We start from the raw sequence: 14,213 nt of genomic DNA on the forward strand, positions 1-14,213 counted from the left end.
CCAGCGAGCGCCGAGCGGGAATGCGATGTTCTAGCAGCGACATCTGCTGGAAACACAACCAACACTGTCGATAAACTCGTCGATAATAGTAGATATTCCTATTGATTTTAGCTGCCGACATAGAGGGCTCTCGCAACGGTAAAATTCCAGCACTTTTGCCAGTGCGCATGCGTTCTAATGGTTGTACCAGAGAGGATATGAGAGCACTGATGGGACGTCGTGGGACGACGTGGCACGGGGGGTCGAACCTCTCTGCCAATGAGAGTATTCGCGGCCGGGGTTTTTCTACCTTCAGTTGTGGTAGTATAAATTTCAATACTAACAAAAGTGGAGGCAGAAAAACTCTGGTCGTGAGCACTCTCATATGCTCTCTGCTTGGATCAATTAAAATAATTACCAGAGAGGAAATGAGAGTGCTCACGCTCGGGGTTTTAGTGTCTCCGCTTTTCTGCATCATCTTTTTAGCCTGGAAAAGAACCTGCAACATCTTTTTAGCCTGGAACAGAACCTGCATCAACTTTTCAGCCTGGACCAGAACCTGCATCATCTTTTTAGCCTGTATTAGAACCTGCATCATCGTTTAGGCTGGATCAGAGTCTACATAGAAGACCCTCTTTTAACATAGAAGTAGCATCCACTCTGGCATTATTTGGAATCCGCTGCTAATGATGCAGGTAAGATGATGCAGGTTCTGGTCCAGGCTAAAAAGATGATGCAGATTCTGGTCCAGGCTAAAAATTAGACTAGGGGGCAACACTATAACGGGGACACTAAAATCCCGGGCGTGAGCACTCTCATTTCCTCTCTGTAATTACAAAAGAAAGTTACCAAATTGAGGAAAACACATAATAGTGATTTTAAACATCATGAAGGTATGTGGTTAACCTGCATTCATACTAGCTGCAACTTTACAGCAGTCTGTTGTGTACATGTGATAGACAATCTAACCTCGATTTTTAAAGAATCACTATGGGGCGCCATAAAAAGGTTTGTATTTTCCTTGAGTTTAAATGACTTTCAATCTTTTAAACATTTTCATAAATTACAAATCACATTCTCTCTTTTTGTTCGGAATACGGCTGCATTGTCAGATTAAATTTAAAACGGTGGTATACAAAAGTAATTAATACGAACTAACGTTATACAGGGACGTTGTGTAAAAAAGAATAAACAAATTAATCTGGAAGAAAATCTAGATTTGGTAAAGGCACCCCATTCGTTTGTCATACATCGCGGTTTACCTGGAGAACATATAGTGGAGCTCACCCGAGATTTCCGTAAAATTATGGAGCCATTCACAGCTGCTTCCTTGAAGGAGAGAAAACGGAACACGATCAAAGATTTCTTATCTGTCGCGAGCGTGCTTCACGTTACGCACATGTGCATTTTCACGAAGACAGATCAAGGAATGTATTTTAAACTATGCAGGTATAAAAACAATTAATATATTCTATTGTTTGTATGAAACACTGTAGCACGATTAAAACACGAATATGTTGCAGATTGCCAAGAGGACCAACGCTTTCCTTTAAAGTACACAGCTTCTCGTTAGCTCGCGATGTGGTGTCTATGTTAAAAAAACAGATAGTGTTCGAAGAACTTTTTAAAAATTCTCCACTGGTAGTATTAAACAATTTTAGTGGAGAAGGTATGCAACTGAAGCTTATCGCTTCTATGTTTCAAAATATGTTTCCTACCATAAATTTAACTACAGTAAGTTTAAACATTGATGTAAACTTCGTACATTGTGAATGATATCTAGCATTATAAAGAAATGTTTCTTTTGGAATGTTTTAGGTAAATTTAAGTACAATTCGCAGGTGTTTGTGCTTAAATTACAATCCAACCTCAAAAACAATTGATCTCAGACATTATGCTATTAGAGTAGTACCTGTTGGTTTATCGAAAGGTGTTAAGAAGATAGTACAAGCCAAGATACCAAACTTGTCTAAATGCGGTGACTTTTCCGAGTTTCTGACGAAAGGAACTGTTTCCGAGAGCGAAGCTGAAGACGATCCTGCAAGCCAAGTCACGCTGCCGCAAACATTGTCTTCGCGTGGTAATCGTGCGAATAACACGAGTGCAATTAGATTGTCCGAATTAGGACCCAGATTAACATTGGAGGTAGGTGATCTCTTTTTGTTGACGATTCTAACGATCGGTAGGCAGTACTTTTTATAAAATTGGTTTTAGTTAATTAAAATCGAAGACGGACTTCTGGATGGCGAAGTACTTTTCCACGAATATGTTCACAAATCGGAAGAAGAGAAATTGCTGATAAAAAAGAAACGAGAAGAAAAAAAGAAGTTGAAAGAGAAAAGGAAAAAGATTCAAGAACAAAACAAAAGACGAAAAGAAGAGGAAAAGCAGGAACACAAAGAGAAATCGCTAAAGGGAATGCAGAAAAAGAAGAAGGAAAGCGAAACGATATTGCAAAAGATCGCAAAGGAATCGGTTGAGGAGAACACAGTGGAAGACGACGATGATGCACAATATTATCGCGATGAAGTAGGAGAGGAACCTGACAAAGGTAATTATCCAATTTTATAATCTTCAATTAATTGAGACGATAAAACGTACTAATTGGTAAACTTTCTTTCATAGATCTTTTTCAAAGAAAAGTTGGCGAGAAGAGGCCGAAAAAATTCGCACCTAAATACAAGACGAAAAAATCAAAACCCGACGAATCGTGAAATATAACATATAACATCAGTTACATAAAATAATTTTGTACATTATATAGCAATATTTCGAGTAAAATATTTTTTAATAAAGATAGTTTTGTACAGTACGATTATAACAACTATCACCTTTATTTATCACTTATGAACTAGTATTCTGTACGATTACGTTAAAAATTCTCGAATAAAATTATTATTTTGAATCACAGATTTAATGTTACTTACAAACACAGACTTAAGATTAGTACAGACTCCTATACCTCGTCTGTGCTTGTACAGAGAATAACTTAAATTATCGGACGTTACCATGTGCGATAACACGGTTACCAACGTGCAATCCACATTACATGTACACACTTATATATTGTATTTTAACAGAATCATTTTATGTAAGAATCAACAATGAATAAATAAAGACAATGTAATGAAAAGACGTATTTGCGTATATAATTATTGAATCCTCAATTTTTCCCGAACGTCCTACTTATCATTGAGTTATATTACTGAATTTCGCAATTTTTTCGAATTTTTGTACCACCTCTTTCAATACCATATTCTCCTAATACAAAGCTCAATTTTCGAAAAATTTTGACGGTCTGGCTTGTCGTTAATTTATACTACTAAATTTAGTGCCACCTCTTTTACTATCATGTTCTCCTAATAGAAAATGTATTCTTCGAAAAATTTTGACCATAAAGAAATAATTAAAAATATAGAAGTTTTGTTATTGAATTAGTGTGGTCTTACATTATATTACACTCCTCGACGACCGAGGTCCTCGACCTTCGCTGTCCTTTCTACGTTCGGCAGTGGATCCAAAAATAGTATCTGTATTTCCTGGCCGGACCCGTGTGTTAGACATTTATCGAGAAAACATTGTACTACCTATCTCTTTATTTACAAAAAGTATGAAAAATTTATTTGATTATAGTAGGTACAGGCATATTATTAAATATATTTTGATTTTATATTCGATTTTTTATTAATTATTAAACAACCCTTACTCGTCGGCTTCTGTGTCTTCGTCTGCTACTGGCATTTCAACGGCATTCGGATTTTCTAACTTCAGCTTAAATTCTTCCACACACTTGAATAATCGTTTATCGTTCTCTTTCACCTAGAAAAAATGTTAACGTGTTAACATTGGGAGTCGATAATTTCTAAAATTATGATTACAATCTGATTCTTTTATTTTGAACAAAAAATTCACTTACCAGTTCAGCGACCTTATCAATGGCGGATAGTAAATTTTGTTTCATCGCGTCATCTTCGATTTCCAAATGTAAATTTCTCAAAGATTTAACAAGAACCTCTTGACTAATACTACTAAGAGGATTCAACATTTCCGCCAAAATAATAAAAACAAGACTATTGTGAGAGCAATAATAATTTTCCGTGCCATGTTTGCGAATTTTGTAACCAGTCAAATTCAATATGAATTTGGACACATCGTAAGGATCGATTTCCTGCAAACTGCTTGTTTCGGGTGCGTTAGATATAGTCCGTAACGTTGGCAAATATGTTTCTTCCAACATTTCTTGGGCATCTGGCACACGCATTAGGAAATTGTCGAAGAAACCACTTAAACATTGCCGTAGGTAAAAGTCATTATCATTCACTGGGTTATATGATAGAAGAATTAATCTTGATAACAAAGTCGAGCTACTTATTCGACGATTCAGTAACAGTTTGCAAATACCTTCAGTGGCAATCGTCCGTAAACCTTGATCCTATTATTTAAAAGAACTAAATGATATTCAATATTCAATATTCATTGTACTAGACATAATTTAATTTATATTTACCGTGTGATATAAGAATGGGATTATCATTCTGATAAAATGAGAATGATCTTTCTCTTTGTTAGATTGTTGCATCGATGTCAGAGAAACTTCGTGGTCATTATGACTGTACAATTTCACAGTATGAGATTTTTCAGTTCTATTAGCAGTCTCGTCTTCATTTTCTATCATATCCAAATATTCAAGTCCATGCAACAAGCAGAGATCAAAAATTCCTTTCAACGTTATAATCCAAATTTCTAGATTTTCTGGTTCCAAAGAAAATTGTAGAAACAGCATCATGAGGTATTTTTTAGCCAATTCTTTATCCAATATGCAATAAATACAGAATGTGCCTATTGCAGATATGGTAACTTTGTCATCTGAATGCTGGAATAAAAAATTATATCTAAAATTTGAAAACGAATAAAAGTGTGTGACACTCACGTCTAAACCGTCAAGAGCTATTTGCATCATACTCCTAAGAGTCGGTGTTAACGAATTCACCGACTCCATCATAGTGCGCAATATGGTTAGACATTTAACCATTGTTTCTGGATCATTTTTCTCCTTTATTTCCTCTGTAGCTGTTATGGTCTGTGGTTGGAACAATTTCGTTATCTCTTCATTTAATTCATTGATCTCGTTCTTCAATTGATCAGCCCTTAAATACTGTTTGTTTTGTATAGCTTGATATTCCTCTTCCTTCAGATCCAATAGTTTTACTCTAAGTTTTGCTCTCTAAAGATATAATTTTAAATTGATTATAAATTAATATTCAATACTAATAACATCGATATTACGAACTTACTCTCAAAGTAATGTCATGTTGGTCCTCTTCCGAAATTTGTACACTCTGTGTAGGTTCTTTCTGAGGCAATCTTATATCACTGATCATGTTAGCCAAAACATCAAATCTAGCATTTACATCTGGTATAACTTTCTGTAAATGTGTAACTACACATTCAATAATTTTTTCAGACCAGTAGTTGCTTATTAATGTGTTACATATCAATTCATTCAATGCTTTCCTTCCAGCTTCATCGGACAAATCATACGTAGTTGCTATTTCAAATAATTGTAAAAGAATGAACTTTTGCATGTGGTTTGCCCATATTTCATTTTCATTTAAGGATATTGATGCTAAATAATCCTCAATATACTTGCAAAATGCAGATAATTCTGGTAAAATCATTTCCAGTTCTTCTGCAGAAGGTTTGCAATGAAAATTCTCTATTAAACACCTCCAGTAGAATACATTTTCACTGGTTAATTGATCCAGTGGGATTAATTTCGTTTCCGTATTTATTGGTAATTGTTGTATCAAAGTGTTTACTGCACTCTTCCTAAAGAAATAAAAATTAAATATGATTTAATATAAGTATTTAAGCTTTTAAAACATTTTTTGTTGCATCATTAAAAGCAACGAAAATATCAAAAAGATGCGAAAATTTTAATAACTTACTTGAATAATGTTTTCAAAGCCATTGCAGCTATATCTGTGGCAAATTCAGCATCAAGAGCTCTGACTAAACTGATAAAATCACCATTAAAATGTCTTAACCACGATGGCAACAAGACATTCTCCACACACTGTTTGACATTTTCCGATCTATCTTTTAGACCATCATTCAACAATTGATCTCTCTGAGTAATAGTCAATGATCTCACTGTAACTTTGCTAATGAATTCGTACGCCACCTTACGTACTCTTTCATTGACATCTCTGGTACGTCTTAATGCCACTTGCAAAGTTTGTTTATTTTTTCCCATACTCATCAATGTTGCTATACGGACTTCAGCACTTGGATCCTTAGTAGCATGAAATATATACATTTTTATAACTGGACATGCATCGTCCGATGGATCTTGGAGTCTGTGCAATGCAAAGATAGCTTCTACTCTGACTTTTGGCGACTTATCCAACAAACGGTCCATCATAGAAATAGTAATTTTATCACATAGAGCATCGTCTATGAAAGCCTGATCTCCCATAGAATTCAATAAAAGGTTTAAAAAGTGGCAAATACGAAATCTAACAGCTTTGTCTTTAGCACAATGACTCGTTAGAAGGAAATCAAACATTTTAACAAGAAAGGGACACAGTGGTTCCTCCTGTGCACTTTCGTTGTCGTCTGAAGCAGTAAGAAATCCGACAGCAAATTCGGCAATAAACTCCAAAGTATTTTGAATTCTTGGATGTTTTTGATCATTGGAGAGAGGAATTCTGAAATTCCCCACAAAAACATCCCAAAAAACTTGTAAATCAGTCTGCAATCGATTAAAAAGAGTCAATTGAATAATGTTTACACTTATAGTAAAACGTTTTTGTAACCTAGTGTAATACGCTACCGTACTTACTTGTTCGTAATATTTCTTCAATTTTTTCAAGTTACTTTGATGGCAAGTTTTGTTGAATTGAACATCGGAAAAGATCTTAGATATCTTCTTATTTAGATTTCGATTCATGTTTACAACAAATTCGAATAGAAATTGTTAGGATTCCGCCAGACAGTAAAACGTTAACCTTTCAAATACATTGCCAACAAAATATGAAAGTACAATGAATGTCCCTATGAATTCTGGTTCAAATATATAGGGGAGAGGGGAATAGGGGGGGGGGGGTATAGGGGAATTCTGGTATATATATATATATATATATATATATACTAGTGCATATACAGTAAAAATTCTACTGAAGTCACTGCCGACGTTCCCTACTTATGACACTCGAACACCTCATACCACTCAAGAACCGTCGTGTCGCGGTCACCACATTGTCGGGTATATCGGTGTGAGACCCGAAGACCACTACTAATCCAATTACAAAACTTCTTTATTTTTCATTATTTTTTTATGAAACTTTTACCAACATATTCGTGGCATTTTTCTGATTAAAATGATACCAAATATTATATAATTCCGATGTTATTTACTTGTGTAACAAGCGATGAAAGTTTCGAACGCAGAGGAGGACAGCGTATGGGAAAGAAAGAGACGCAGAGAGTCGCGGCCGCCGGCAGAGATCAAAGCTCGCGTGAGCGCAGGCCTTTAAATGAAAAATTTAACTCCTTTATTATTAATTATTTTTTTATGAGACTTTCACCAATATATTTGTGGCATTATTCTGATTAAAATGATACCAAACGCGATATAATTTGGATCACATTTGCACTAATTTTTCGTTAATGTAATTGTTATGGGGAGACTTCCGTCGTTCATTACACATTACACATTACGTTCATTACATAATAAAAATATTTAAGTTTTAATTTAAAGGCCTGAGCTCACGCGGGTCTTTAATAACTTTACGCGATGTGGTCCAATCAATTTTGAATTGCATTGAATCTTTATTCACTCCCCTCAGGGTTACAAATCATTATTAAAATTAAAACTAAAAATAGTATAAACTATATAACTAAAAACTAAAACTAAAAAAACTAAACAAAAAAGAAAAACTCAATATTAAACACATACAAATAAAATAAAGATAAAAATAGAATCAAATATAAAATATACATATATAAAAATAAAATATAATATAAAATATAATAAAATAACCGCATTAACGTGTCCTCACTCACATACATACACTCTCACTCTCTCACACACACACATCCACTCCTGTCAATCCTTTTTTTTTTTTTTTTTTTTTTTTTTTTTATCGTGAGGAAATGTTTTATACATACCCCGACTCCCTGGGGGAAGCCGGGGTTATGTGGGATTCTCTCCGGGGGGCGGAGCCCCCGGAGACTACCCACTAAAACCTCACGCCCACCTAAGCTACACGGGAGGTGCCTGGATCACGCGAGTACTCAACAGGACAACTCCTGTCAATCCTTGTCCTGCCCCAACCGGGTCCAATCAATTTTAGATTTCCTTTTTATTGTTTTGTTTGATGTAGAACATTACGATGTAGGACCTAGAAGAAACGAATTGTAAGTTTAAACCTTATAATCACATGAAATAATTAAGACCTAATTAATTGTAATTAATGATTTTACCTAATAAAAATTCTCTGACGGTTTTCAACATTAAGTCTAATAGTCGTGCTTCGTTGTATTCTTCAAGTCCCGCTAAATGACTCTCAATTTTCTGTCTGTCTTCTGCATTTAGAGGAAATCTGCTCGTTCGCTGGATCACGGCTACACCTTCGTCCCTGCATTCATCCTGGCATGTTACAGAATTTTGTACGTCTTTGTTTTCTTCTTCTGCTTCTCCTTCTACTATTCCGGCTTCTCCACGAATTCGTGTGTACGGAAGAAGTTTGTGCCAGCAATGTGTGATGTCAACACTTGTTACATCTGCCCAGGCATTCGCTAGCTGAATTATACAGTCTTTTATCGTGTACTTTTTATAAAATTCTGTAGTTCCACCTGCATGTGTTATGGCGCGTCGCATTAACTTATACCTAAATCTTGTTTTTGTTTTAGCAATTACGCCTTGATCCATAGGTTGGATCAAGGACGTTGTGTTTGGAGGCAAATATTTTATTTCGACATTGGTTGTACACGTATAATTGATGGGTAGCTTATGTGCCCCACAATTGTCAAGGAGTAAAATTACCTTGCTACAAATTCCTTCGCGTAATTGAAATAATTTTACGCTTTCTGTAAAATAGATAAACCACTCCATAAATAATTTTTGGTCCATCCGTGCATTTTTTTGTGATGAGTAAATAACTGGGAGCTGATCTGTTCCATTTTTTAAAGCTTTTGGCTTCTTGTATTTATGGATGAAGAAGGGCTTAAGTTTATGCGTTCCAGTTGCATTTGCGCATAAAGCAACGGTGACCCTCTCCTTCTTCTCCTTGCTGCCGCTCAAATTGAGCTCTTCCTTTCCTGCAAGGGTTTTCGACTGTAGAGCCTTCCATTGTAGTCCAGTCTCATCCATATTATAAATGCACTTCAAATCGATATCCTCTTCCTCAATTTGTTTTTTTAATATGCTTATAAAGTTTTGGGCTGCAGTTTCATCGGCGCTTGCTTTTTCTCCATACAGATGGACTAAACGGATATTTTTGCGCCTTTTAAATTTTTGGAGCCACCCATAGCTTACGTTGCTAGCACTCAGTTCACGAGCTTTTTCCAAAAGTAGTGCATCGGATAGCATGTCTCCCAAAGTTCTTCTTTCAACGAACCACGAATACAATTGCTTCTCTAACCCTAGATACAATTTCGGTTTGTATTGCTTTTTGATTGCTTTTTGACTGCTGTTCGCACTCTCTACAATCTGAGCGATGTTAGCGACCTCCTTTTTTATCCGGAAAACTGTTCTTCTACTTATGTTGTGCGCTACAGCCACTTGATTGATCGATGCTGTCTCCAAATCCTTGAGTACGTCCATGCGTTGTTTCATGGATAAAACCTTGCGTTTGTCAACTGACATTATGTAGATATGTATGTATAAACACGTAACAATCACTGCCACAACAACAACCACGATAGCAGAGTTTGCTTCCAAAGCAAGAAAATTTATAAAAAAGAAAAACTATGTGTAAATGAACTTGTCAACTCAGTAACCGTCTCGCTCGCAGTGCTCGTACAGAACTGACCTACGTACACTTCTGTTCGACAGAAATCTGGAGTAGGAAAAATCATACCTACCTAAAAATTAAACTACCTGAACCAATCATACCTAAAAATCATACATTAGCTTTTTGGGAAAAACCAGCCGTTACATTTGTAGCTGTCGGTGGAGGGTAAAATGGTTTTTATGGCACTGACCTTCATTAACCGTTTGAGTCGCAGGGGGTATTAAAAAACCACGGTCGAAGAATCCCAAACAGCGCGACCGCGCTTTCTCTAAATGAGTATGTAATGAAAAGATAGCGCTTGTTTTATCAATGGTTACACACCGTCAGTTGTCCACAATGCTCGAAATGTGCTGAGTTTTTTCTCGGTCAACGGGGTTTTTCCGGGTTTTGCAAAGAGAATAAGGCGTCTTCCATAAATTCAAAATATAATCTAACGGTTCATGCAAGAACTCAACAAAAACGAAACACAAGCATTCAACCGTCGATAGGCGGTCCGGTGGTTCTATTGGATTCTAGAATACAATTTCTGTTTGGACCAAATCCCGTAAAGTTATTAAAGACCTGCGTGAGCTCAGGCCTTCAAATTAAAACTTTATTTAACTTTATTTTTATCATTAATTTTTTTTTTATGAGACTCACACCAGGATGTTCGTGGCATTTTTGTAATGAAAATGAAACCAAATATGACATAATTCCGATAATATTTACCTGTATAATGAACGATGAAAGTTACTTTCCATAACAATTACATTGACGGAAAATTAGTGTAAATGTGATCCAAATTATATCGCGTTTGGTATCATTTTAACCAGAATAATGCCACAAATATATTGGTGAAATTCTCATAAAAAAATAATTAATAATAAAAAAGTTAAATTTTTCATTTAAAAGCCTGCGCTCACGCCAGTCTTTGATCTTTTCCGAACGCTTCGACTCTCTGCGTCTCTTTCTTTCCCATACGCTGTCCTCCTCTGCGTTCGAAACTTTTATCGCTTGTTACACAAGTAAATAACATCGGAATTATATCATATTTGGTATCATTTTAATCAGAAAAATGCCACGAATATGTTGGTAAAAGTTTCATAAAAATATAACGAAAAATAAAGAAGTTTTGTAATTGGATTAGTAGTGGTCTTCGGGTCTCACACCGATATACCCGACAATGTGGTGACCGCGACGGTTCTCGAGTTTCGCTGTCAGCACCTCCGTATCAGTGACAGCAACAATCACGGGGAGCAAGGGCGGCCGGGTCAAGGGGTCGTAGCCATCGAAACTGCCACTGTTATACTTGGTGCCACGTAAGAAGGAACCTATTTCGCGCATGTCGTTGTGGGTTAGTCTTGTTGTAAAGTCTTAGTTCCCTCACCGACTACTTCATGAATATTCATATACCGGGAGACAAGTAATTTGTTATTTGTCTCGTCTTAACCCCTCAAACCATATCTTTCTAAACGCTACGAACACGAGGTATTATCAACAACTAACATTTTGGCGCAGAAGGGATACGCAGTCGTAGAAGCGTGAGTAGGGGATTAGCCAATGAACGAGTCCCATTGGTGTCATATGCGCAGTAAAATCTTAAGGGACAGTTTTCCCAGGTGGCCTTGAACAATCGATAGTACCGCTATAACGGCCACTAGAAGAAGCTAAATAGTAACATTTTCGTCCAGTATGGGGAGCTGGGTGCACTTTCCACATTCAGTGTCGAGTGGCATTTTCCGAGTATCCTCTCTGATTCGGTCGCATGATCTCTGACAATAGAGGCGATCTGAGCATGCGTGGTCGACATCATAAACGACGGCGCTGCCGTAGCTTCGTTCGAACAACCGTGTCGCGGCACACTCACACACCGCTAGGTCGGCGTGTACGTGTACCTACGAGAATAGCAAGGGTCCGGGATGCCGCGAATCATTCCTCGATAATGCAAAGATGGGGTTCATCAGTAGTCAAAAGCGCTAGATAAATGATAAATCTAGAGCGCTCGCCATCAAACAGGTCCGACTCTTGCATTTTCGAGCAACATTTTGCATTATTCGGTCGCATGGTGCCTGCCGTAGCTTCGTTCGAACAGCCGTGCCTCGGCACACTCACACACCGCCAGGTCGGCGTGTACGTGTACCTACGAGAATAGCAAGGGTCCGGGATGCCGCGAATCATTCCTCGATAATGCAAAGATGGGGCTTATCAATAGTCAAAAGCGCTAGATAAAAGATAAATCTAGAGCGCTCGCCATCAAACAGGTCCGACTCTTGCATTTTCGAGCAACATTTTGCATTATTCGGTCGCATGATGCCTGTCAGAGAGGCGATCTGAGCACGCGTGGCCGACATCGTAAACGACGGCGCTGCCGTAGCTTCGTTCGAACAGCCGTGCCTCGGCACACTCACGCACCGCCAGGTCGGCGTGAACGTGTACCTACGAGAATAGCAAGGGTCCGGGATGCCGCGAATCATTCCTCGATAATGCAAAGATGGGGCTTATCAGTAGTCAAAAGCGCTAGATAAAAGATATATCTAGAGCGCTCGCCATCAAACAGGTCCGACTCTTGCATTTTCGAGCAACATTTTGCATTATTCGGTCGCATGGTGCCTGCCGTAGCTTCTTTCGAACAGCCGTGCCTCGGCACACTCACACACCGCTAGGTCGGCGTGTACGTGTACCTACGAGAATAGCAAGGGTCCGGGATGCCGCGAATCATTCCTCGATAATGCAAAATGGCAGAGTTGGGCAAAATATTTATCTAAATAAAAATTTCGAATAACTAGTAAAAGATAAAAAAAAATTGTTATTCCTTATTCGAAGGTTCAAGTAAAGAAAGTATCTTTATTTGATGTGTATCGAATAATTTTATTCGACGAGAATTTATCCGACGAAAAAAGATAATTTTTTTTATTCGAAGCGGATTTATTCAAACTTCGAATAATTTTTTCATCTTTTATCTTTATTTTCTATTCGAAGGCTTCTAGTAAATCTTCGAATTACTTTTACCGAGCGCCGAGCTTCAAAGACCCAGCGAGGACAGACGACATACAATGTAAGCGGATGGAGAATCGCGCACATATGAAAGTTTAAACTTTTAGATTTTTCAATATATCCTCATGAAATTGTGACGAGCGAATGGAGGGGATGTTCCTGATGAAAATAAGGTCAAATTCGAGTGTAATCGAACAAGTTTCACTGATACGTAATGTTACAATAAAAATTACAATCTAATTAAAGACAGTCCAAATGATGTCGTGTTTGGACTCATTTTTATCGGGATAAGCTCTACAATTCATTCGTGTAAACAATATTGTTCTGATTAAAAATGTAAAAGCATAAATTGCCAATAATGCTCGATTCTCCATCTGCTTACATTGTAGGCCGTTGGTCGGTCGCTGGTCTTTGAAGTCCCGAGCTCGTAGAGTCGCGAGATATCGGTGTGAAACAACTACCAATACAATTGCAAAACTTGTTTATTTTTCATTATTTTTTTATGGGACTTGCGCCAACTAATTCGTGGCATTCTTCTGATTAAAATGACACTAAACGCGGTACAAATTGGACTGTGTTTAATATTTTTAATTGTAGATATATTCGAAAGCTTCGAATAAATCTTCGGCTAACTTTTGCCAGCTCGACGAATAACCGGTCGGCCGGAGGACCGACGAGCGCCGAACGTCGAAGACCCAGCGACTGCCAAACAGCCTACAATGTAAGCAGATGGAGAATCGAGCATTATTGGCAATTTATGCTTTTACATTTTTAATCAGTACAATATTGTTTATACGAATGAATTGTAGAGCTTGTTCCGATCAAAATGAGTGCAAACACGACATCATTTGGACTGTCTTTAATTAGATTGTAATTTTTATTGTAACATTACGTGTCAGTGAAACTTGTTCGATTACACTCGAATTTGACCTTATTTTCATCAGGAAAATCCCCTCCATTCGCTCGTCACAATTTCATGAGGATATATTGAAAAATCTAAAAGTTTAAACTTTCATATGTGCGCGATTCTCCATCCGCTTACATTGTATGTCGTCTGTCGTCGCTGGGTCTTTGAAGCTCGGCGCTCGGTAAAAGTAATTTGAAGATTTATTAGAAGCCTTCGAATAGAAAATACAGATAAAAGATGAAAAAATTATTCAAAGTTTGAATAAATCCGCTTCGAATAAAAAAAATTATATTTTTTCGTCGGATAAATTCTCGTCGAATAAAATTATTCGATAC

General features: G+C 37.1%; 2 protein-coding genes across 2 annotated transcripts; one reads left to right on the top strand and one right to left on the bottom strand.

Annotated features, from left to right (window-relative positions):
* The first annotated feature begins 849 nt into the window (after positions 1-849).
* Positions 850-2,774, top strand: LOC143357453 (protein Peter pan-like). The gene is made up of 6 exons (XM_076793961.1): positions 850-987; positions 1,148-1,428; positions 1,503-1,713; positions 1,798-2,124; positions 2,194-2,530; positions 2,605-2,774. Exons 1-6 carry the CDS (start codon positions 970-972, stop codon positions 2,691-2,693), a joined length of 1,263 nt encoding a protein of 420 aa, XP_076650076.1. The 5' UTR covers positions 850-969; the 3' UTR covers positions 2,694-2,774.
* A 799-nt stretch (positions 2,775-3,573) lies between these two features.
* Cap-g (Chromosome associated protein G) lies at positions 3,574-6,944 on the bottom strand. The gene is made up of 7 exons (XM_076794007.1): positions 6,824-6,944; positions 5,928-6,733; positions 5,274-5,808; positions 4,910-5,203; positions 4,487-4,852; positions 3,896-4,411; positions 3,574-3,798 (listed from the first exon to the last, which is right to left on the bottom strand). Exons 1-7 carry the CDS (start codon positions 6,929-6,931, stop codon positions 3,682-3,684), a joined length of 2,742 nt encoding a protein of 913 aa, XP_076650122.1. The 5' UTR covers positions 6,932-6,944; the 3' UTR covers positions 3,574-3,681.
* Between the last annotated feature and the right edge of the window lie 7,269 nt (positions 6,945-14,213).

The sequence above is a fragment of the Halictus rubicundus genome, chromosome 9, assembly GCF_050948215.1.
Source record: "Halictus rubicundus isolate RS-2024b chromosome 9, iyHalRubi1_principal, whole genome shotgun sequence".
In the NCBI taxonomy this organism is placed as follows: domain Eukaryota; kingdom Metazoa; phylum Arthropoda; class Insecta; order Hymenoptera; family Halictidae; genus Halictus; species Halictus rubicundus.

Excerpts from the sequence above, each read along its gene's own strand:
- LOC143357453 (XM_076793961.1), top strand. Across the intron at positions 1,429-1,502 it reads ATGTATTTTAAACTATGCAG|ATTGCCAAGAGGACCAACGC; the intron begins GTATAAAAACAA and ends AATATGTTGCAG. Across the intron at positions 2,531-2,604 it reads AGGAGAGGAACCTGACAAAG|ATCTTTTTCAAAGAAAAGTT; the intron begins GTAATTATCCAA and ends TTTCTTTCATAG.
- Cap-g (XM_076794007.1), bottom strand. The coding sequence starts at position 6,931 with ATGAATCGAAATCTAAATAAGAAGATATCTAAGATCTTTTCCGATGTT. Across the intron at positions 6,734-6,823 it reads TGAAGAAATATTACGAACAA|ACTGATTTACAAGTTTTTTG; the intron begins GTAAGTACGGTA and ends AATCGATTGCAG. Across the intron at positions 4,412-4,486 it reads TCCCATTCTTATATCACACG|GATCAAGGTTTACGGACGAT; the intron begins GTAAATATAAAT and ends TTTAAATAATAG.